Raw genomic sequence first — 22394 nt, 5'->3', positions numbered from 1 at the left:
ATTTTTCTCTCCAGGATGACACTTCCAGTGAATTAAAATCCCAGCAGCCACAGAGTTTTCCAAGTTGAAGCAAAAACTCAATTGTGCTTATTCAGATTTTTCTTTTGTTCTTCCTTCTTTTTTCTATAATCACACCAGTGCTGAAAGTAAAAACACATTTTATAATGAACAGGCTCAGTAGGCTAGCCAAACTATTTGGTTAAAACGTAATTTTTGAAATGTTTCAAGTTGCTTGAAAAACATGCTCAGAGGTGAAATAAAGCAGCTAGCTGGCCCCTGGACAATGAGTTAACAAGTCCTGACTATAAAAGGGAAGGGAGGGAGGCCCCACACACTGCTCCCCAATCCTCCTCCCTCCTGGTTCCTGCTTCTTTTGGGCCATCCCTTCTTTTTATTTTGGCTGATGGTCTGGGTGCTCTGTGCTTGTTTTCAATATAACAGAGTAGTTATAATCCTGGTTTCTAGGTGACATTTGCTTCTTAATACCTCTGGGTTTTTTGTGGGTTTTTTTGGTCAGTAAAAAGGTGATCATATTTGATAGGGTTTCTGGGAAGCTGATATAAATTAATACATGCTATTTGACACATAATACATTCCAATGCATAGAAACGCATAAACATAATACAAAGAAACATCTCTTTTCTCAAAGGTGATTTTTAGGTGACAGAATACTCACAAGTGATTGCCTCACGTAACCCTTCACAGAAGCACTGTGACCATGAGTCTATAGAACAGGCACCCTAGCCCATTCAGCTGCTATAAAAATTATCATAAACAATAGAAATTTATTTCTCGCAGTTATGGAAGCTGAATGTCCTAGATCAGGGATCACCATGGTCAGGCTCTGGTTAGAGCCACCTTCAGGGTGGCGGCCCCCAGCTTCTTGCTGTATCCAGAATATGGCAGAATGAGGGCGAGTGAGCTCACAGAGGTCTTTTTCATAAGAGCGCAGCTTCCTTTCATGAGGGCTCCACTTTCATGACCTAATCACTTCCCAAACACCGCCTCCAAATACCATCACATAGGGATTAGGGTTTCAGCATATGAATTTGATGGGGTATGAAAACATTCAACCCATTGCAGTGTCATAGGTCAAATGGGTCTCAGTCCAGACTTCTGCTACTGTTTGCCATGTTTATGCAAACTCGAGGCATGGCTGTCTTTGTATACACATAATGCATACACATTGTATAGGGTCAGTCTAGGAAACCGAAATGATGAGCTGCCCTGGGATCACTGGAAGGGCTGAAGGACAGGTTCTAGAGAAGGCTTACATGAAGCTTGTAGAAAGGAAGCACTTTCACAAACTGACCTATCATGGAGCAGCTAATTATGCCCTAATCAGGGGACTGCTTCCAGAACAGTTGAGTTCAGCCAAACTGCCAGCACTGCTACTGCAACTCCTATCACAAGTCACAAGCTGATGTTTAAATGCTGGAACACCAGGTTCAGTCACTGCTCACAAAGCAATTACTTCCTGACATTCCCAAAGCTGAAAATTAGAAACTGGGGTTCTGCTGTGGAAAAATACCATACCATATCATCACAACCTCGCTTGCTGGTGGAAAGAGTCAAAGCAGCAAGACATGTCCTCTGTCTAGTTTCCACCTTCCAAATCTCACTGGAGTACATTTTATTGGAGAAATATAGTTCCTATTCAGAACTCTAGCTAGGACAGGTCCCAGAAATGTAGCATTTAGCCTTCAGGTTTGTGCAGCAGGAAAGCATACTGACAACGGCAATAAAGGCAACTAAGTGCCCATCTGGCACAACATCTTTTATTTATGCTTTCCATTTCTTTTTCTCCTCTATTAGTTTATTTCTTTCCCTAAGTAGCCTAGCAGAAGCTAGGGAGAAGTTTACTTCCAAGATAAGGCTTTGTAGTACCAGGTAACTCATAGCCAGAAATATGTATAAACTTGCAACATGATCCTCCATTCTAATCTTTTTTTCAGACTCCCATCCATCATGACTGCTATCCGTCTAAGAGAGTTTCTTGACCACCGCCCAGTGATCCCATCAAGGTAGTATTTATCCAGATACAGACCCGGCCAGAGCTGCAGCAGAGCAGACAGACCCCTGGGCAATCAGAATTGCTTGCCCTGGTGCTCCACGATTGACAGACAACTGTCAGCAGAGAGTTCTAGTGAAGTTTCTTTGGGTTTAGGGAAAGTTGTTAAAAAAAAAAACAACATCCATCTCTCGTGGCCAAATCCAAGCAAGTGTGCAACTCCAAATTCTGAAAGGAAGAAAAGATATTTGTTTTCACTTAGGCAGGGCTTCAGCCAGCAGAAGCTGTACAGACCCACGTACACATTTTACTTAGCTTGGGATAAAACGAACCACACCCATGCTTCTGCAGTGTGGGGGTGGCTATACAGACAGAAACTAAGTAGGAGTCTCACTCTTCCTCAAATTTATCTATGGCCCAAGAATAACAAGCCCTAGACACATTTTATTGTGCTAAATTTACCTGCTGAGAGATATCAGATACCAGTCTAAAAACCCTAGCCCTGCCCTCCTATCACCACTGGGTACGAGGCTGCTAAGGTTCAGCAGCTATAAAGTTGGGGCAGGAAATCTCGCCCAGGAAGTGATTTGGGGGTCAGCCAAGCACAGCCCTGTTGGCCTCATGTATTTTAACAAGCCTCATGTTTCTTTTAATATTTTGTTATTTTGAACAATAATTGGCCAGAAATATTTACTTATTTTGAAGAAATATTTAGTTATTTTGAACAATATTTGTTCCTGGGATTACTGAAGGAAATTCACAAAAGGATGTTTTGTTCCTAGATACTTTTAGAGCTTTCTTTTCAGAGAAATTACAGAGCCTCCCCTTCACCCCCTGCCCCCACCAACTCCCCTTTCCTGAATCCCACATAAGGAGGAAGCAAGGTGGAGAGAGACAGGGATAGGTTCCAGTACTTCTTGATTTCTGCCTCCCGACAAGCCCTGCGTTTGTCTTTGTGTGTGTGAGCTGTGTTTTTTCCACTGTCAGCCCTATTTAACTGTGGTCCCATCTCCTGGGAAACTGAAAACAAACTTGTCTTGTCTGCTGCTGCCTGGAGCTCAATGGAACCAAGTCAGAGCCTCTGGCCTGGACTGAGTCAGCTGTGGGTTTGGGTGGAACAGTGCAGCAAGCGCTGGGACTGCAGAAGTCCAAGGTGGGCAGGTTCAGTTCTCTGCAGTTCCCTGACAGCCCCACGAGGCCAGGCATGCTGCCCCTAAACTAGATTTGGTGGCACTGCCCTCCACACACACTTGTCTACCTTGTGCTTTTCCTGTCTTGGCAACAATGGTGGGACCAATCCATCAGCAGATTCCTCAGTTCTACTTCCAGCATGCATCTCCCATCATTAAGCTTTTCTTCACTGCACTTTTTCTCCACTCTGCCCCCCAGTCGAGAAACCACTGCGTCTCCCCTGCTTGTCCACAACAAGCCCCATTCCTGTCCTCCTGCCGCCTGGTCTCCAGTGCGAGCTTCATAAAATGTGAATTGGATCATGGCCCTCCATTGCATAAACTCTGCAATTGAATTTTGTGTATAAAGTTCAAACTTGTTGCTAGGCCCTACTTGAACTGACCCTGACAAACTCTTTCCTACCTTGGGGCTTTTGGGCATGTTCCCTCTCCCTGGATCAGCTCCCCACCCCTTTCTGCCCCTTCTCCCCCAGCCTGGCTCACTCTGTGGTGAGCATCTGAGAGAGCTATTCCTTGACCACACTGGCTAGAGGAGGTTTCCTTTTGTCCACCTGCCCCGTCATTCTCGGTCTTCTTGGTTTCTGTTATAGCCATTACATAACTTCCAATTATTTTGTTTATTTCCTGTCTGTCTTAACCCCTGGAATGGCAGTTACCACTTCCACATCCTTTACTGCTCTGAGTGCATGGTAACTCATTTGCTCTTCATAATAACTATAAGGTATAAAGGAGGAAACTGAGACACAGAGTGGCTAAGTGACTGTTCCCAGCTCCCACAGCTATGAGGAACTGGCAGAGGTAGGATTTGAGCCACTGGTCTGATTCCAACATCTGGGTTCTTGATTCTGCCATTAGAATATCTCCAGGTGAGCTCCCTGAGGTTGACCTTGTCTGTGTCTCTCTACAACCCATCATAATCTCTGCCTAACAGAGTACCACAGGACTTAGGCCCTCTTTGCACATTTGTTGTAAAAATGAAAATGAAAGAAGCAATGAGAAAAATTCTGTCATTCACTTGTGGTTTTCCTCCTGGTGATTGACAATACCTGTGAAGGGTTCCTTTCTGCTGAACCTTTCCCACAGGTATTTACTCAAGTCGTCCCTTCTAACCCTTGGGGCATACCACTCATAAAATTAAATAGTAAAGGATCAAAAATAGTAGTGACCATACAGAATTCCCATAATAAGAATTATATTAGGTGCAGATGTTAACTGGACCCATTCCCAAACTTACAGACCTGTCCCTCAGGGGCAGGGCTAGGTGTTGTGTTGGTTGTGGGGCCCAGCATGCTTCTAAAAAGATCAGTTTAGGTGGATAAGTATAGTGAGCTAAAAGATATGGAAGTGGTGTTAGATTTAAGTGGATTTTAAAGTGAAGAGTCTCTGAGATATCAAGAGGCAACCATGGGGGTCAATCAACACCTAATGTTGACGGGATATTTGAATGGCCCAAGTTGTCCACAAGTGTCCCATTTCCTCTCATGTAAGCAGTCGCGGAGATAGTACTGTACTGATGGGTAAACTGAGGCTTAAACTCCTTAAGGAGATATTGCGGAGTAAGGGGTCTGAGATGAGAGGGGGGTGGTCTCCCATCTGCTGCTCTTATTAGCTCTTCTCCCTGGTAAATTCTTATTCCTGCTGAGCCTCGGGCCTGACTGGTACAGCAGCCACCCATGTTGTATGATTAGTCATATGTTTTTCTTTATGAGATTTTAAACTCCAGGGCAGAAAGACAGTATTTACCATCTCCTCAGCCCTAGCCCCCAGGTCAATGCAGACACATGAAAGAATGCGATGTTATTTGTTCCCTTGAATTCAAAGTAATTTCCACCTAACGTTAGGGTGTCTCTATCCTTTTCCTATTTCTCTGGTACATATTTACTCCCTGTCTGCCCAAAAGTGGGAGAATGAGAGATTTCATTCAAAAGTAGTATTGAACTCTACGGAAAAAAAGGCAGCGTGCACCCAGATGACTCTGATGCTGCATGGAATTTAGAGAACTGGGTTTGATTCATGGCTCTGACTTTTACTCGTGAGGCGGTATTTAGAAAGTCTACTTAACCTCTCTAAACCGCAGTCTCCTCTCCTATAATGTGGTGTTAATAATATTTACTTGGCAAGGTGACCGAGAATCAGATGAGATCACCTCTGTAAGGATGCTTTGTAAAGCACGAGACACAGACATAACAGGGACTTGTATAGCCAGAGTAACTCGGGCTACCTCAGGCAGTGGGTTCAGGCTCTTGAGGGACAAACACTCCTGACCTCCCCTGAGCATATTGAATTTTGTCTGCGGCTGAGCTCCAGTTACACTCACCTTCCCAGGGGACAGTTTTGCTCTTGTATGAACTGAGCCCTCAGAGAAGCTGCAGGGACTGGAAAATATGCACCAGGCCTGAGCAGAGTCTGGCAGCCTCCTTGGCCAGGTCCGATATTTTAACCCTCAATCGGGAGGCATATGGGGAAGGAAGGGAAACTTAGAAAGCCTACCCAAAAACTTGGAGGCAAAGTGTCCCAGTCTTCTTGGACCAAATCTCTCCATTTCTCCACTGAGACCTCCCACCCCAACGCACTTATGCACTTATACCTTTCCCCCTCTCTCTCCACGCTTGGGTCAAAACCAGCCAAGAAAGACTCTCCAGGGCCTGCAGGCAGGGCATGATCCCTGGTGCTGGTGAAGGGTATCTCCATTCTCAGAACTGCTTCTGTATTCAGCAAGTGTTTGTTGTAGGAACTTGATAAAGCATCCATGGTCACCACACAGTCTCCTGCAAGCAGCATAGCAACCCGTGTTGTTTCAGAGCTACAAACGGTTCTTGATAAACCGTAACATGGACCCACCGTACTCTTTCTAAGGTAGTGCTTCAGAAACTTGGATGGGTGCCTAAGAGGGTTACATCTCCCACGCATTCAGAAAGGCCCTTCATTCCCTATTACGACACCCTATTATCCTCTTTCTTTTTATGACTTAATCCCCTGTTATTTACTACTCAGGGCTCAGTCATATTATCTCAACCAGGGCAGGCCCAAACAGCCTGTGGTTTTTCTGGAAAATCAGAGTTCCCTGAGGTCCTGTTTGCATAGACCGACCCTCCCTGCTCACAGCACTTGTCTTTCATACAAATTAGACAGCAAGGTCCCTGCTGGATCCCCCCCAGTCCACTCTGATCTCAACTCTGTCCAAGTCTTGGCTTCTTTAATTCCTTCTTACCAAGAATCTCTTCCCCATGGGCCTCCCTGGTGGTGCAAGGGGTTAAACACCACATTATGAAGCATCCACAGCCTCTGCAGTATGAGTTCAATCACCAGCTGGCCAGGGAGCAATCCACATGGCGAGGCAGACCTCTCCTTTCTCTCCCGCTGCTCCCCTCAGCAGTGTGTTTCAGTCAGTCTGCCTGTTCTGTTCCCCACTCTGTTTCTGGTAAACGCTCTCACCCCCTGCATCTCTGGCCTGTACCCCAGCTCTTGTATGTATCAATAAAAAAAAATCTTAAAAAAAGAAAATCTTTTTTTAAATCTTTAAAAAAGAAAAAAGAATCTCTTCCCCATCCTATTTGCAGCTCAAATCCTAGACACTCCTCTCTCTTCTGTGCCCCATTATCCTTTATTCAGATCACTATTTCAGCATGTAAAGGCCAAGGACTCTTTCTTAGCCATGTAGAACCTAGCAACATGCAAGGTATGTTATGTGCATTCAATAATTGCTGGTTGGGCTGGAGGCATAGTTTAAGTTTCTACTCATCATCCAATAGCTTGCCAATAGTTTGAAAAACTACATGCTACTGTCTACTGACTCTTCCCCTTAAATTATTAAAGCACCTACCTCATGCTCAGAATCTGTGAATGATCCCAAAAGACTCCTCATATCTATAAAGTCCTCTTGCCAACAAATGTGCCCCCTCTCCTGAGGAACAGCAGAGCTCTTCCCAATGCCTGAAGCCTTGGCCTTTTCTTGAACACCTTGTTCTCTTTTTACTCTCAATCCTCTCTCCTAAAACATTCTTCACTTTTCTACCATGTGGTTCAGAGCTTCATCATGTCCCTTGTAAATGAACACAATAGCCATCTAAATAGTCTTTCTGGGCCCCCTTGGTAGCCTAGGTGTTAAGTCTTGGCATTATCACCACAACGGCCTGAGTTCAATCCCCAGCCAAGTTGCTCACCCACATGGCACAGCAGACCTCTCCTGTCTCACCCACTGCTACCCTTAGCAATGTATTTTAATAGATCCTCCTGTTCTGTTCCCCACTCTGTCTCTGGTGAATCCTCTCACCCCCATCACATCTGGCCTATACCCCAGTTCTTCTAAACAAAAATTTAAAAAATAAACAGTCTTTCTACTATGGTCAAATTATCTTTAAATTTGTTTACCACATTGCCACCAGGTGAAAAATCTTTCTCAAATAAAGACTGCATTATATCACTAGTCTTGTCTAAAATCCTATAAAGATTTTCTAATGACCCGCACCAGTGGTTCAGATGCAGTACCCTTTTTTATTGTGGGGGGGAAATAAAGGAAATTAAATAAATAAATAAATCACAAAGCCTCACAACCCAGGCCTCTCAGCCAGGGTAAGAGTCCCTCCTTCATGCTTACATTCTGCTAAACCATCACAGGGCTTTTTTATTTTCAGTCCCCATATTTTAATTATCAGACACACACAAAAATACTTACTGTGAAAATTTGCAGACATATCATAAGTAGAAACAAATAGTATAAGGAACTTCCATTTCCTCATTCCCACATTTCAGTAGCTATCAACATTTGGGTTTTATAAATCCTCTTAATTTTTTTCCTGATATTTTGAACCTCATACCTGACATATGAAACATTTCCTTATAAATCCTGAAAAATGGGCAAGAAAAGACATTTCCATAAGAAATTCCAAGACTTGTAGAAGCTCTGTGTCAAGAACTAGGGACAAAAGCCAAATATATTTTCATTATTCACAGCTTGCATTTGTCTATAAAAAACTAATTATAATCATTGCTTTTTTTTTCTTACTGCCTTATTTTTTTCTACTAGTATATTCATTGCTCATCAAGGAAGAGATGTCAAAGGCTATCTCCCTAAACAGCTGGCACGTGTTCATTTTGATTACAGTGCGAAGAGATCTCCCAGGTAAGGCACCTTCCTAAATCTCAATTTTCAAAAATTACACTAAATATCAATGGTATATAAAAAATACACAGTTTTTAATAACAACAACAACAGTAGTAAATTGATAGATAGATAGCATTTGGAAGGACAACACCAAACTACTAACAATTGCTTTTTTATAAGTAGTAAAATTATTGGTAGTGTGCATATTTTTTAGTCTTTTTCTCTATTTTTCAGATAGTCTCCATTGAGCATAGATTGCTTAGAAATGAATATAGAATTTTATGAAATCATCAAAGAAATTTAGGAAAACATGAATTTAGAGTTTCAACTTGTTCAAATAGCTCAACCTTCCTGAGACTCAGTTCCCTTCTCAGTAATATTATGAATTTGATCTAAATTTATTTCTGCCTTTCTGCATACGGTTTTAACAAAAGGAAAAAGCAGGTACTTTGACAGTATTTTCTAGTGTGGAGACTGGAATCCACAGTATTTAAAAGCAACAACTTGAGTGTTTATAAAATGTTTGAATTGGACAATATCCATTCCTTCTCAGCATCAGCTGCCTTATCTGTTAAATAAAATTATCAATGTTAAGTTCCAAGAACTCCACATATTGATTGCTCTTATTTTGAGTAATATTTTATGAATTTTATAAAATCCTCCTCTTCTCTTAATAGCCTTTAATAAAGTCTTGAGTATCCTCCATGAAAAGAAAAGGGAGCCAAGGCATCTATAAAATAGCACATAGTCTAAACTTAATACATGATCAAACTGGAAGGAACTTTAGAAGTCACGGTGATCCAGTTAGATGACTAAATGGTAGCCCAGAGAAATGACAAGTCTTGCCTGAGATACAGTTGGTTGGTAAACCTGAGACTGGAATCTATCCACATTTTCTGATTCCAAGGTCAAGATTTTTTGGGTTAATCCAATTACATGCTTTGGTTAAACTCTGATAGGGCTATGCCCACAGCCAGAGGACAAACAAGAAAGGAAATGACAGAAACTCACTGCAGAGCTGCTTGTGGCAGCTCCCCAGGGCATATTCAGTGAGTTGTGTGGACCCTGATTAGTTCCCCAACTCCAATGCCTTGCACCCAGAGGTCAGGAGGAGCACCAGCAGATGGCTCAGACAAAAGGAAGTTGGACTCTCCTTGTGCTTGCCAAAGATTAGCCTTAAGGATAAAACATGGTGCAAATGTCAAGCAATGAATATTAGGTGCCTTGTTAAGAATAAGGAAAGGGAAAAAGACAAATCACAAACAACAGTAACCACCACCACCTAGAAAATCATTCAGTTCTTTGGACCTGCCCTAACTATGTATTGTAGTCATGATATAACTTGATAGTTGTCTAATAAAATACCTTCCCAGAAATTGTCTTCCCCTCACCAACTTAATGACCAACTTAATGTTTTCTGTGTCAGAGTGAAAATCTTGTCTTCAGAAGGACACTAAAGTAACATGTGAAAAGGGACAATAATCTTGCTCCATAGAAATACCCAAGCCAAAGGCAGAGCAGGCTGTTAGTCAAGGATGGGTTTATCTAGGGAGAGGACGTAGTTCAGGAGCCAGGGCTGTCAGCATTCCCAAGTGACCAGACTGACAGTGTTGGTCACACGGAACCTAAACTCACAAGAGACTCACATCTTCAGCAGATAGTTAATATTTTGATTGACTATAGGGGACATACTTTCACAAGGACAGTAATCCTCCCACTTAACATTGAAGGCATTCATTTTATAGGACCAACTACCCATCAAGCATGAAGTAAGAGGAAATAAAGAATCAAACTGGTGGGAATTCTTGGTCTTTCTCTATGCCTATCAACAAGAAAACACCCTTCCACCCATCTAATATCTCCCCCCATACAGTATTGCACATACATGGCCAGATTCTTATTCTTGCTCTTTCTAAACTTCAGGCATGGTCACTATACTTTTGCTAACATACCTTTCAAAACAAACAAAAAGGCAAATTACAATCAATTTTGTTTACCCAAATATGTAAGTATAATGGATTATGATTAAGCAGAGTTAGTCTAGTCACTTCTGAATTGTTAGTTGCTATTACCTCTGACTACCTGACTGCTGGCTAGAGATTCCAGTACTATGTTGAATAGGAATGGTAAGAGTGGCCATCCATGTCTTGTTCCTGTAATTATAGGAAAAGCTTTCAATTTTTACCCTTGAGTTGATAGAAGCTGCAGCCTTGTCATAGATGGCCTTTACTATGTTGAGATGCAGTCCCTCTACATTCACTTTGTTGAGAGTTTTTATGACAAATGGATATTGAATTTTGTCAAATGCATTTTCTGCATCTATTGAGATAAGCATGGTTTTTATTCTTCATTTTGATAATAGGGTGTGTCACATTGATTGATTTGTAAATGTTGAATTGTTCTTGCATCCAGAATAAATCCTATTTGATCATGGTGTATGATACTTGCAATGTATAGATGAATTTTTTGGTTAATTTTTTTTATTGAAGGCTTTTTCTGTATAACAGCTTTATTGAGACAATTAACATACCACACAATTCATCAATTTAAAGTTAACATACCATACAATTCATCAATTTAAAGCACAATTCATTTGAACTGTTCATTTAAATTTCATAATATATGGTGTACTTTTCCATCTAAAATTTATAATTCCACAGTTTACCATTTCTGCATTCCATATTGTCTAAATAATTTTTCCACATAAAGCTTGTGATTCTACTATCATAAAAATATTTTTATGAAAATTTTTTGCATCAGCAACACTGCACTGATTAAAAAAAAAAAAAGAAACAGGAGTCATGGGGCAGGCTGTAGGATGCAGGATGCTGCCCAAGAGCAAGATCCTGGCCTTTTTATTGACAGAGAAAAGGGTGGGTCAAACTGAATACTGGATTTTGGGCTTCAGGGAGAGTGAGTCTACTGATGTACTCTGAGCCCCAGCCATGGCTCCAATCTTATTAACAAGGTGCTTCAATGGTCAGTCCCTGGGGCAAAAAGCACATCAGTGACCAGCCCCCCAGGCATTCCCTGTCATTCCTAGTGATGTGTACCAATTGCTCCAGGGTAATCAAGCTTCCTGCTATGGTCTAACTTGAAAGGAGCCTTGTATGCTACACCCAGAAAAATTCTTAGGCTGTTTTTGTTGATATTCCTAGTTCCTGAGGTTGCTGAGACAAACATTTAAAATGTATTAGTCCCTATCACCAGAGTTCTTAAATAAATTACTCAAGTGAATGTATATTTTCACAAGCATATGAAGATATTTCATCACTTCAATTTAATATTCTTTATCTTATCCATACTCATCTAAATAGGGGTAAGGAAAGTTATAACTGATTTCATTTTTATCAAACACTGATACATACCATAGTGATTGGTTTGGTCAAGAGAAAATATTGGTTTCTTGAGGGAACCAAACAATGTAGGAAAAATTGCAATGGGAAAGGGTATTGGGAAAATCTAGAGTGTGGGAAGTATCTATGCATGAGCAGATTTATTAGAAATTTTGATGCAGGTCAAAATTGTAAGTAATTGCAATTGGGGAGGAAGAAGGATGTTAAAGGAAGAGCAGGGGAATGGAATCCCTAGGCCATCTACAGACAACTTTTCAAAAGGCTGGCTGTAAAGTTATGGAGTCTTGTCAAAATTATTCTGGAAGCCTCATGGCTACGTCTAGGGAGTGGATTCCAGCTGACGAGAAAATGGAATGTTTCTGCTAGTATTCAGCAAGTTGTTTGTGTTTTCATTTAGACCTCTCATAGACTTGACAGTTCCATCCAAGAGAAAAATCCAGTATCAGCCTCAACTAGACCAACGAACTCTCATTCAATATATTTTTTTCCGAAGATATTCAAAGCCTTCAGAATCGTGGTACAAAGAAACCTCTTATCAGAGACACTATTCTCTGCCATTTTACAAGACTGGTAAGTCAGAGTACTCTACCCTCAATCTCTGGCATCAGCCTCGCCCAGGCCATACATGAGCCTCTCGCATAGACTGTGTCTGAGGGACAGTATCTTGTATCATTCGTAGGGCTGAATGGGCACACGTGCCCACTTACTGTGGTGTGTGGGTTTCAGGGTGCAGGAAGATTTAGAGCACAACCCTGAGTGCTGCTTCTTCCTTTCTTCCTTCCCAAGCTCCCTGTGTAGGAGACATTAAGGATGAAACTACATAAATGTCTTGGAAGCAGAATCAAATCTGACCTTGCCTCTGAGCCTCTTGTCACTTCACAAATTCATTGTGTTTAAACTGATTGTTGAGGGAAATTTTTTCTCATTCCCCTATTTTATTTTATTTTTATGACAATAATTTGATATTTGTAGACATGTTGGGAAAATGATAAATTTCCTAAGTATAACGCTATACTGCAGCATGGACAGAAAGTGTTATAGGGCAGCCCGGATATTGAACCGGTTGCCTGGCTGTGGGTCCTCACCAGCGTGCTTACAAGGGACTTATTAATACTCCACTACAGGCACACACAAAAGGTTAATAAAAGGTTTATTTACAAGGGAAAAGGAAATAAGGAAAATGTACAACTCAGGGAGAAAATAGGGAAATAAAGTCTTTAATGCGTCCTACCCGATCTGCCAACCTGGAAACCCAAAAGCACTCTCCGAGCTGGCTGGACGCTGCGAGCTGGCAGAGAGCCAAAATGGGGGACCCTCCAAAGCCCACGTGTCTGGCTTTATACCAACCTGGCTGCTTAACCCCACCCTCAGGTCCCAGCCACCTTCCCTTTGGTGGTGATGGGATTTGGAGTTCCCAGTGTCTTTGGCTTTGGCCTGGGGTGGGGGTGGAGTCCACAAAGCCTGTATGGAATTAGCTTTAGGACATCCTTTTCCCCCTAACAAAAGTACTGAGGGGGCCGAGGCTCCTGACCAATGTGTTGCAGGGTACGCACAGGGATGCCAACTTGACCATCACCTGCATTCCTGTAGTCGTTGGTGCATTGAATCATAGTGAGTAGAAGGAATTGCTTTATCAATAGGCTTTCAAAATGAGTAACCCTAACATTTCTGGGACTCTCACAGTGTGATTTTGCCCTCTTAAAATCTCTGAGGTGGGGGCCTCCCTGGTGGCACAGTGGGTTGAGCGCAGCACTGTGAAGCTATCTGCAGCCTCTGCAGCATGAGTTTGATCCCTGGCCTGCCAGGGAGCAACCCACATGGCAAGCAGACCTCTCCTGTCTCGCCCCCTGCTCCCCTCAGCAGTGTATTTCGGCCAGCGCGTCTGTTTTGTTTCCCGCTCTGTCTCTGGTGAATCCCCTCACCCTCCCACACATCTGACCGTACCCCGGTTCTTGTGTAAAATAAATAAATCTTAAAAAAAAAAAAAAAAAAAACCTCTGAGGTAAGTGCTATTATTTTTCCCATCTTACAGTAAAAGAGACAGTCAACTTACATCAAATCACACTGTGATAGGTAAGAGTAGAATTCAGACTCAGGCCATTACCAAGATTTGTGTTTGATCCTTAAGTTATACTGTCACTTGTACTATTTATTTAATAGCCTTATTTTTATTTAAAAGGTAGCATCTGCGATTCCTTCTTTACTCCCCCAAAGAAAGACCTGTGCCTTGGACTCCGGTCCCAAGAGAGGAGACAGCAACAGCAATCAGGAAAAATAGTCACTGCACAGGAGACATAGATCTGGGGAGAGCTGAGCCAGGTTTGGGGGTGGTCACAGATGAAGTTGGGATGGGGGTTGGGATGACAGGAGGAATTTAGGTGAGAGGTTAAAAAGCAGGGCAATCCTGGGTTCTGGAAAATAAGAGAAGGTTAGAGCAGCTCAGAATCTGAGAAGAGAGGGAACCGGCATAGGGGAAGAAGCTGGGAGCTGAATTTAAGGTCAATTAAGGAAAGAGGTGCTGGCAGAGCGTGCAGGTGGGAGGTGTGGGATCCCAGAGGGGGTTTGGGGAGGGACACAGTAAAGGAAACAAGGGCATAGATTAGGACTGAAGAAGTATGAAATCTGGCAGTAGAAGCTGCCAGGGACTGAGGAGTGACTGGAAAGAAAAGGTGGTTGGGAAGTATCAATGGGACTCCTACCCCACAGAAAAGGCTGAGGTATTTGTCCCTTTAAGACAGTCTGAAGTCTGTTTCACATGCTTGAGGGAATTGAGCTGGGCCTGGCTTCCAAAGTGGTAGTGAATAGCACCTTCTTTACAAGTCCCCTGCCAGGAGGAAATCTTGCTAAACAGACACAAAAGATTTTCTCCTTGTTTATTTTGAAAGACAATTACTATTTTTTTCCAAGCCTGTAGCACCAGGTGGTTGCTCAACAAAGCCATTAAGCATTTGCCATCTACTGTGTCCTCAGCTTTGTGCTGGGTCATTGGAAGGAAGAGAAAGAAGCCCAGGCTAGACCTCAGCTACGGAAGCTCAAGGTCTCACTGGGAAGATGAGGCAACAGTTGCTATTAGAGGATAATGAGGCACCAGGTAGGGGAGCAAAAGTTGAAAGATGAGGTCACCAGTATCTAGAACATCCAGGGAAGACACCGATGGGGGTCCTGCAACAAGTGGCAGAACAAGGATGGTGAGGTTGGTGAGGGCTAAGAGAGTAGAGCAGACTCCAGCAATGAGGATGTTGGCCTTACTGAGAAAGGGAGAAGGGGAAAACAGGGAAATAAAATGCAGATTGGTAGAGGAGGAGCAAATACTGAAACTGAGGAGTTGAATATTAACGTGAATATTAATGTCTGTCACTCCTGTTTTTTTTTTTTTTTAAGATTTATTTATTTATACAAGAACCGGGGTATAGGCCAGATGCACGGGAGGGTGAGAGGATTCACCAGAGACGGAGCAGGGAGCAGAACAGGCAGACTTACAAAATACACTGCTGAGGGGAGCAGCGGGCATGACAGGAGAGGTCTGCTTTGCCATGAGGGACGCTCGCCGGCCGGCCGGATCAAAACGGTGCTACAGAGGCTGCAGACAGCTTCCCAGCGCAGCACTCAAGCACCTGCGCCACCAGGGGAGGTCCTGTCAGTCCTGTTTAATTTTAATTTTGAATTATGGGTTGGAGAAGGTGCAGATTGCAGGAAGAAGAGTGCTAGGGAGCTGTGGATAGGGCAGTGTGAAGCCATGGACAGGATTCAGGCCTTAGCTTACTGCAAGCCTGCCACGTTCTACTAAGAGGTATTGGGCAAGATACTTGGATTCTTAGAGCCTATTTGCTTTTCTGTAAAATGGAGATTCAAAATCTACATTTTAGGATAGTTGTTAGAATTTAAACTATCTATCTATGCCCCAAACTGTGCTAAGTGACATACTTATACACCTGTGCACACACAGTTGCGTTGAGTTGTAAGAGCCCCCACAAAGTAGGTATTCTTAAAATCTCCATTCATTTAAGCAGAAGAGAAAAAAGACTTAGAAATTCTGAGAAACCTACACAAGCAAGCAATTAGCAAGTCTGCAGTGCAGGTGAAATCCAGATATGCCACACTCCCTAGCCCTTGTTCTTAAGCTACTAGGGAAGTTTTACAGGAAATGGGAAGAAAATTCATGGAGCATAATGTTCAGTTAGAAAGGACAGTGTTAATAGAGAACACAAAAGAAAGAAATTAAAACAAACTCAGTAGTCTCCCACTTCTCCTGTAAGTAGTCTCCCACATCTCTTACAGGAGAAGAGATGTCAAGTGGGGATCTGTAGATAAAATACAGTACTGGAATATGTGGGCTAGGCAAATAAAGACAGCAACAGGGCCAGATAGTCCCTTACTTAGTGAAGTTTGAAGTCTAAGTCAAGAGACAATTTATGTTGAAATGATAATTGCTCCACTCATTGAATCATTGGTTGAGTGATATTAGTTATCTACAGTGTAGTAACAAATTATTTCAAAATCTAGTGGCCTAGAACATCAGTGATGGTGATTTTTATCTCATGGTTCTGTGGGTTAGGAATTTGAGACCTGCTTAGTTCTGGCTCAGGCCATCTCTGGGGGTTTCAGCTAGATGTCCATCAGTCGTCAGTGCTGAATCACTTGAAGGTTTGACTGGGGCTGGAGGAGCCACCTCTAAAGTTCTCACAGCTGTCAGTCATGACAGCTGTTATAGTTGTCACCCACATGATGGCTGGAAACTGGGGCCTCAATGCCTTTCCAGGTGGGCCTCTCAATGGGGTTACTGCATGTCCTGATGACATAACAGAATCCCCCAGATTGAACAGTCCTAGATGAAATTGGGATTTTCAATGCTTTTTATGGCCCAGCTCAAAATCACATACTATCGCTTCTGATTTATCCTATTAATCACACACAGCCAGCCCTGAGGCAGTGTGGACACCACAAGGCACAAATCATTGGGCCCATCTTGAAAGTTGGCAACCATGGGACAATTTAGTCATTGACTGTACACCCCCAATGAGCTGTGCTGTCTGCAGAGAGTACAGTGATCAGGGGAGACATGACACCTGCTTGCAAGTAGATAACATTCTGATGGAGAGATACAGAGCATAACACAGAATTTTTTAAATTATAGATTGTCATAGTGCTATAAGAGAAATAAGCAGGATTTTGATTTAGCTAAGGGAGACTACTTTTAATAGTGTAGTCAGAGAAAATCTGGATATAATTTTAGCTGAACCTTAGAAAAGAAGAATGAGTCATGTAAAGAGCATTTCAGGCAAAAGGAACAATAAGTGCAAAAGCTTGAAAGCTGAAAAGAGCTTGGCATATTTGAGGAACAGAAAGGAAGTTAGTATAGTGGGAAGTTAGTTTGGTGGGTAGTTAGTGAGGGCGAGGGTGGTGAGATGATTGGATTTTATTCTAGGTGCAAAAGGAAGACTTGGAGAAAGATTTTGAACAGAGGTGTGACATAAGTTGTACTTTAGAAAGATCCACCCTGGCTGATGTTAAGACACTTCAGAGGGGAACAAGAGAGAAGGTGTGCAGACCAGTAAGGAGGCTACTTAGCAATTTAGACTGGAGATGATGGTGGCTAGGACTGGCAGGGAAGATGAAAAGAAATAAATGGAATTCTATATTTTGCAGGAGACATCAACTGGATTAGGAGATATTTGATGCTGGGTCCATTTTCATTCATTCATACTTAATGCATCACTAGTGAGAGTCCACTTATATGTCAGTCAGTTTGCTGGTGTTTGGAAACAGCATGTGAAGCAAAACAAGACAGAAGATTTCTATACTTATGATGAAGGGGAAGTAGAGGGGAAATAACATAGAAAAAACCATAAAATTTTTATCTGCCATAAATGCTATGAAATGAAGTTTATGTAGTACTATAGAAGCATATGACAGGTCAGAAGAGGAGTTGAAACTAGACAAATATGAAGAGGGCCTCTCTGGTGGCACAGGCGGTTGAGAGCCGCACTGTGAAGTGGCCCATAGCCTCTGCAGCGCAGGTTCGGTCCCGGCCGGCCAGCGAGAATCCCACATGGCTAAGCAGACCTCTCCTGTCTCGCCCGCTGCTCCCCTCAGCAGTGTATTTCGTCAGTCTGCCTGTTCTGTTCCCCACTCTGTCTCTGGTGAATCCTCTCACCCTCCCACACATCTGGCCTGTACCCCAGTTCTTGGATAAATAAATCCTAAAAAAAAAAAAAAAGGTGGCCACATGGTGGGTGGCGCCTTGGAAATATTAAAAAAAAAAAAAGAGTATGAAGAGCTTCACAGAGAGTGCAGCATGTACAAAGGCCTATGGTAGAAGTGTATGTGTTTGAGGAACTAAACAAGTGTGTTAGAGCACAGAAATCAACAAGGATCATAGAATAGGATGTGACTGGAGGTATAGCATTACAAGAACAAGGAGAGTTTTAAAGACCATTTTCAGGTGTTTTTATCTCTAGACTGATATTTATGGGAAACCATTGAAAAGTTTTAAGGAGCATGCAAGTGACCTGATTAAAATTGCATATTGAAACTGCTGTTACTCTATGCAGAAGAAAAGGAGGGACTGGAGAGCAAGGTGGGACAAAGAATGAACATGCAAAGTCAGAAGTCCATTGCAGTGATTAAGCTAGATTCTTTCTTAAGCTTGGCTACATCACTTAAAGAACTTTTAAAAATCTAGATGCCCATGCTATACCTAATGCCAACTAAATCAGAATTTCATGGTTTGGGGGTAGGAATTTGGATCATCAATGATTTTTAAACTCCCAAATAACTCAATTGTATAACCCAGTTGGGAAATCTTTGGTTTCGACAAATGATGAGAGGTGGTAGCAGTAAAAGAAGTAGATGTGTAGTCAGAGTAATCGTTAAAAATCAGATGATTTGAGAGATACTCAGGTGGCAATTATTCTATAAATAATCACACTGAAGGTTGGCTTGCAAGTAATATAACAGAAATATGTTACAAATCTAAGCATTGATAGAGAAAAAGTATTTGTTCAAATCAAGAAACTGGCTCTTTGAAGTCTTTGGGGAAAGGTTATTCGCAAAACAAGATTAAGCAATATTAAGTTGTTTATCAATGTGTAAGGTAGTTTATCATTCTTCATGATCAGAATTTAAGAACACAGCAATGTTTAGATTAGCAATAATTTGAATTTCATGTTCAATTCTTATTTCTTATTGGGGAATTGTTGATGAATATATTAAATATAGGCCTTGATAGAGCATGGTTATTAAGAAATTCCTCAGTTAAAAAAAAATCCTCATTAAAATTCTTTCTTAGCAGTAAATGAGTATTCATTTATTTATTTAGGAAACATTTAATAAGCATTGACTATATGCAAGACATAGTAGATGATATGGAGAAGATTCACTCTGTCCTCAGAGAATTTCTAAACTGGGAGAATGAGTAAGCCCTCAGATGAAATTTGCTCTTGTGTTACTCAACCTGGTGCCAAATAATTCAAAGAACTCACTCTTTCAAAATAAAATATATACTTTTAATAGCAATGTAACTATTTACTCTCTGATCCTCAGGTTTCTCAACAAAAAGAATAAAAATAGTATCTACATAATAGAATTGAGATATCTATATAAAGAATTTGGCATCGTGTCTGTACATAACATGAATAAGTCTTCAAAAATGTTAGCTATTATTATCACCACCATCATCAATCAAGAGCATGTACTAAAATAAATATTTGTAAAAAAAAAAACCTATACAATATAATTCCATCTTACACAAGAATAAAGTTCTAAAATTACGGTAATAATCATGTATAATGAAAGTTATCCTTGAAGACCTCTTAACTGTTCAAAGACGCGATGATATTAAATGCTATTAAATCATTCAAGTATTTGGAATACATGGAATTTCTTCAGCAAACTGATTAAATTTTTTCTGTTTCACAGTTGTTCCTTTTTTTCCCCAATGATGACTTTCAAAGAAGTCATCATCACAAATCCACATGAACAATAATTTCACTTTGTCAAATGGCCCCCAATTTGCATGGCATATTTCCCTTTCCCTATCCCTGCTCCCAATCTGTATAGCATATTTCAGGCTTGATAAGAGTCCCTTTTTATTGGCATATATAATCATTAAGTGGAAGGAATCACCACCCCAGAAGTTTTTTGTATTTTCTCTGAACATTATTACATTCACCTGGGTAAAAATGTGCTTAATTCAGTTCCACTGTAAGTCTTAAAACAGGGAACACTAAGAGCTGTTGAGTAGGGTTCCTTATATTGATGCTTTTAAACTACTTCATATACTTCCCTGGAATACAATGTAATCTTCAAGAAGGTCAAAGCTGTCAAATGGTAACTGATTACAGACAAGATCATGCTTAGATTTTTTAAATCCTCTAAAGAAGAGATAGCTCTTCTAGTCTTACCTCCTGGTTTAATGAATATGAATTATTCATATTATCCTGGGTTAATGTTATGAATTCTTAGTAACAATGGCATTTCTTTCAATGCCATTGAAGTGCTGTGGAAGGCATAAACAGAACAGTGAAAAGAATAGTGACTTTGAGGTCTGATAATCCTGGGCCAAACGTGAGCTGCACCTTTTACAAATTCCGTATATTTACAAATTAGTTAATCTCTTTGAGATGGTGATAATATCAGTGGACATCTGAGGGTTACTGTGAATATTAGTAATGTACCTAATATAGTGCCTGGCACTGGACACATTAAGTTTGGTTACCATGCTATCATGGTAACACTCTAGTCTTCCTTTCATGAAGTATAGATGCAATGATTGCTGTATAAAACCCAAGTCTTCCCTGAACCCTCTCTTTAAATAAGCAGAAGTGTTGGTGACTGTAGGCAAGAAGTCACAGGATGTTGGAGGGAACTCAAGTGGATCTGAATTTTGGGATGGTAACAACAATCTGAAAGTCACCCATTTATAATGACTTAATGGGCTTAGGGGTCTAGAATTAAGATGTCAAAATGCAAATTTTATTTTATTTTATTTACAGTTTGGCACATTTCAATGTTTTAATTTATTCCTTTGTCTTAAATCCCATAAACTATTTTATATTTTATGTAATTGTTGAAATGACAATGTGTTATAAGGAGTAGTCTTAAAATAAAACATTAATTTCTTTTAAATTACAGATTGGAGCCAGAAATTAGCCACAGTTTCATCAAATCCTCGACCACTTAATTCACTACCAGAGTTCTACTGTTGTGAAGAAAGGTGGCCTTAAAAGAAAAACTTAAAAATTAAAATAACCATAGCATCTGAACAAAATATTTGGCATTCTTATATATCAGAACAACTTCTAATTTAAGTATGTGTCCAGGTATCTATAATTCTATAGTATTTATAAATTTGCAAATCCTTTTCAGATTAAGTTGGTCAGCCTAGGCCATTGCCTGCCATGTTGGTCACTGAAGTCTCTGTTCCTTGAGCCTGTGTTCCACTACTGTTCTTATAGATTTCCTGGAATCCAGGAGCTAAACCACCACCGTGTTCCTCCTTCACCCCTAAGCTCCCTGTGCAGATTAACTGTTGGAGCATTCCTTTAACACTTAGGCCATTTACACTCTGCCTTAGTGTTCACCTCCTGCTTGTACTGAATGTAGAGATTACTCATAGATTGTCACAGATCTTTTCTGAGCATTTCTTCTTTCCTGGGCATGCTATGACTTTCTATATTTCCCAGTATACATAGCACTTTTGAATGACCTAAAGAAGCTCTCCCTTATTCTTCCTTCCTGGAAGTATTTTGTGTGCCAGCTGTAATCATTTGTCCCAAGTAGCTGTAGGTCTTCATTTGCCTTATAATATTTTCAAGCGATGCTCATTTACTTTCTAGTTGATTTTCAAGTTAGGCAAAAAAGGAAAGAGTTTCTTGTTAGTCCTTCCAGTAGTCCCACAAAGGTTGAGAGAGAAACACATAATAATTTGCAGATAAGGTCTGCTCTGCTCTTTCCACTACCCAAACACCAGGGTCCCACATTGGGAACATAATCTGTATAGCATATTTCAGACTTAATAGCATCCCTGTTTGTGGGCATATATACTTCAAGACCGCCATTGAGCTGGGGAGGGAATGGAGCAAGGGCAAATTAAAACACTATAAAATTTTCCCACTGATTTTAATTTACCTATTTCCTGTTTCAGTGTTTTTTGCTGTAAATTTATTTTCCAGAATTGTCAAAAAGTTGATTCTGGCAGCTTCTACTTTTTTTTTTAATGTTTCTGTTGGAGGGATGGGTGTTCTGCCAAAATGGCTATATATTCTGACATTTTGTTGACATCACTTCTGATCCTAACATTTATATGGAATGCAAAAGACCCAGAACAGACAAAATAATACTTCTAAAGAAAAAGTTAGAGGACTTACACTAGACTATACTACAAAGCTACAGTATCATAATAGTGTGGTACTCATGTAAGGGCAGAGGTGTTAAAACAGTTCAATGAGGAAAGGATAATCTTTTCAACAAATGGCACTGGACATGAATATCCATATGCAGGAAAGTACACTTAAACCCATTCCTCGCAACTTAACCAAATAATAACTCAAAATGAGTCATACACCTAAATGCAAGAGTTAAAAAACCTGAAATTTTAGAATAAAACAGGAGAAAATTTTCATGAACTTGGTGTAGGGTAAGTGATTTTCAAGCTTTTCTGCCCTCCCGCCATTAGGATAGATGATGGATCCTTGTGGTCCTGAATGCATGTCTGATGACAGACACCTGGAGTA

General features: G+C 40.9%; 1 protein-coding gene across 1 annotated transcript; it reads left to right on the top strand.

Moving 5' to 3' along the window:
* Positions 1–1712: 1712 nt before the first annotated feature.
* SPMIP3 (sperm microtubule inner protein 3) lies at positions 1713–20885 on the top strand (the record flags this gene model as incomplete). Its single annotated transcript, XM_084254055.1, has 4 exons — positions 1713–2024; positions 8228–8323; positions 12059–12231; positions 20794–20885. The coding sequence occupies exons 1-4, from the start codon at positions 1927–1929 to the stop codon at positions 20883–20885; spliced, it is 459 nt and encodes a 152-aa protein (XP_084110181.1). The 5' UTR covers positions 1713–1926.
* Positions 20886–22394: the final 1509 nt, after the last annotated feature.

The sequence above is a fragment of the Talpa europaea genome (genome assembly GCF_964194135.1).
Source record: "Talpa europaea genome assembly, chromosome: 14".
In the NCBI taxonomy this organism is placed as follows: domain Eukaryota; kingdom Metazoa; phylum Chordata; class Mammalia; order Eulipotyphla; family Talpidae; genus Talpa; species Talpa europaea.
The sequence above is the reverse complement of the archived record's forward strand: the minus strand, read 5'-3'. Positions and strand labels throughout refer to the sequence as shown.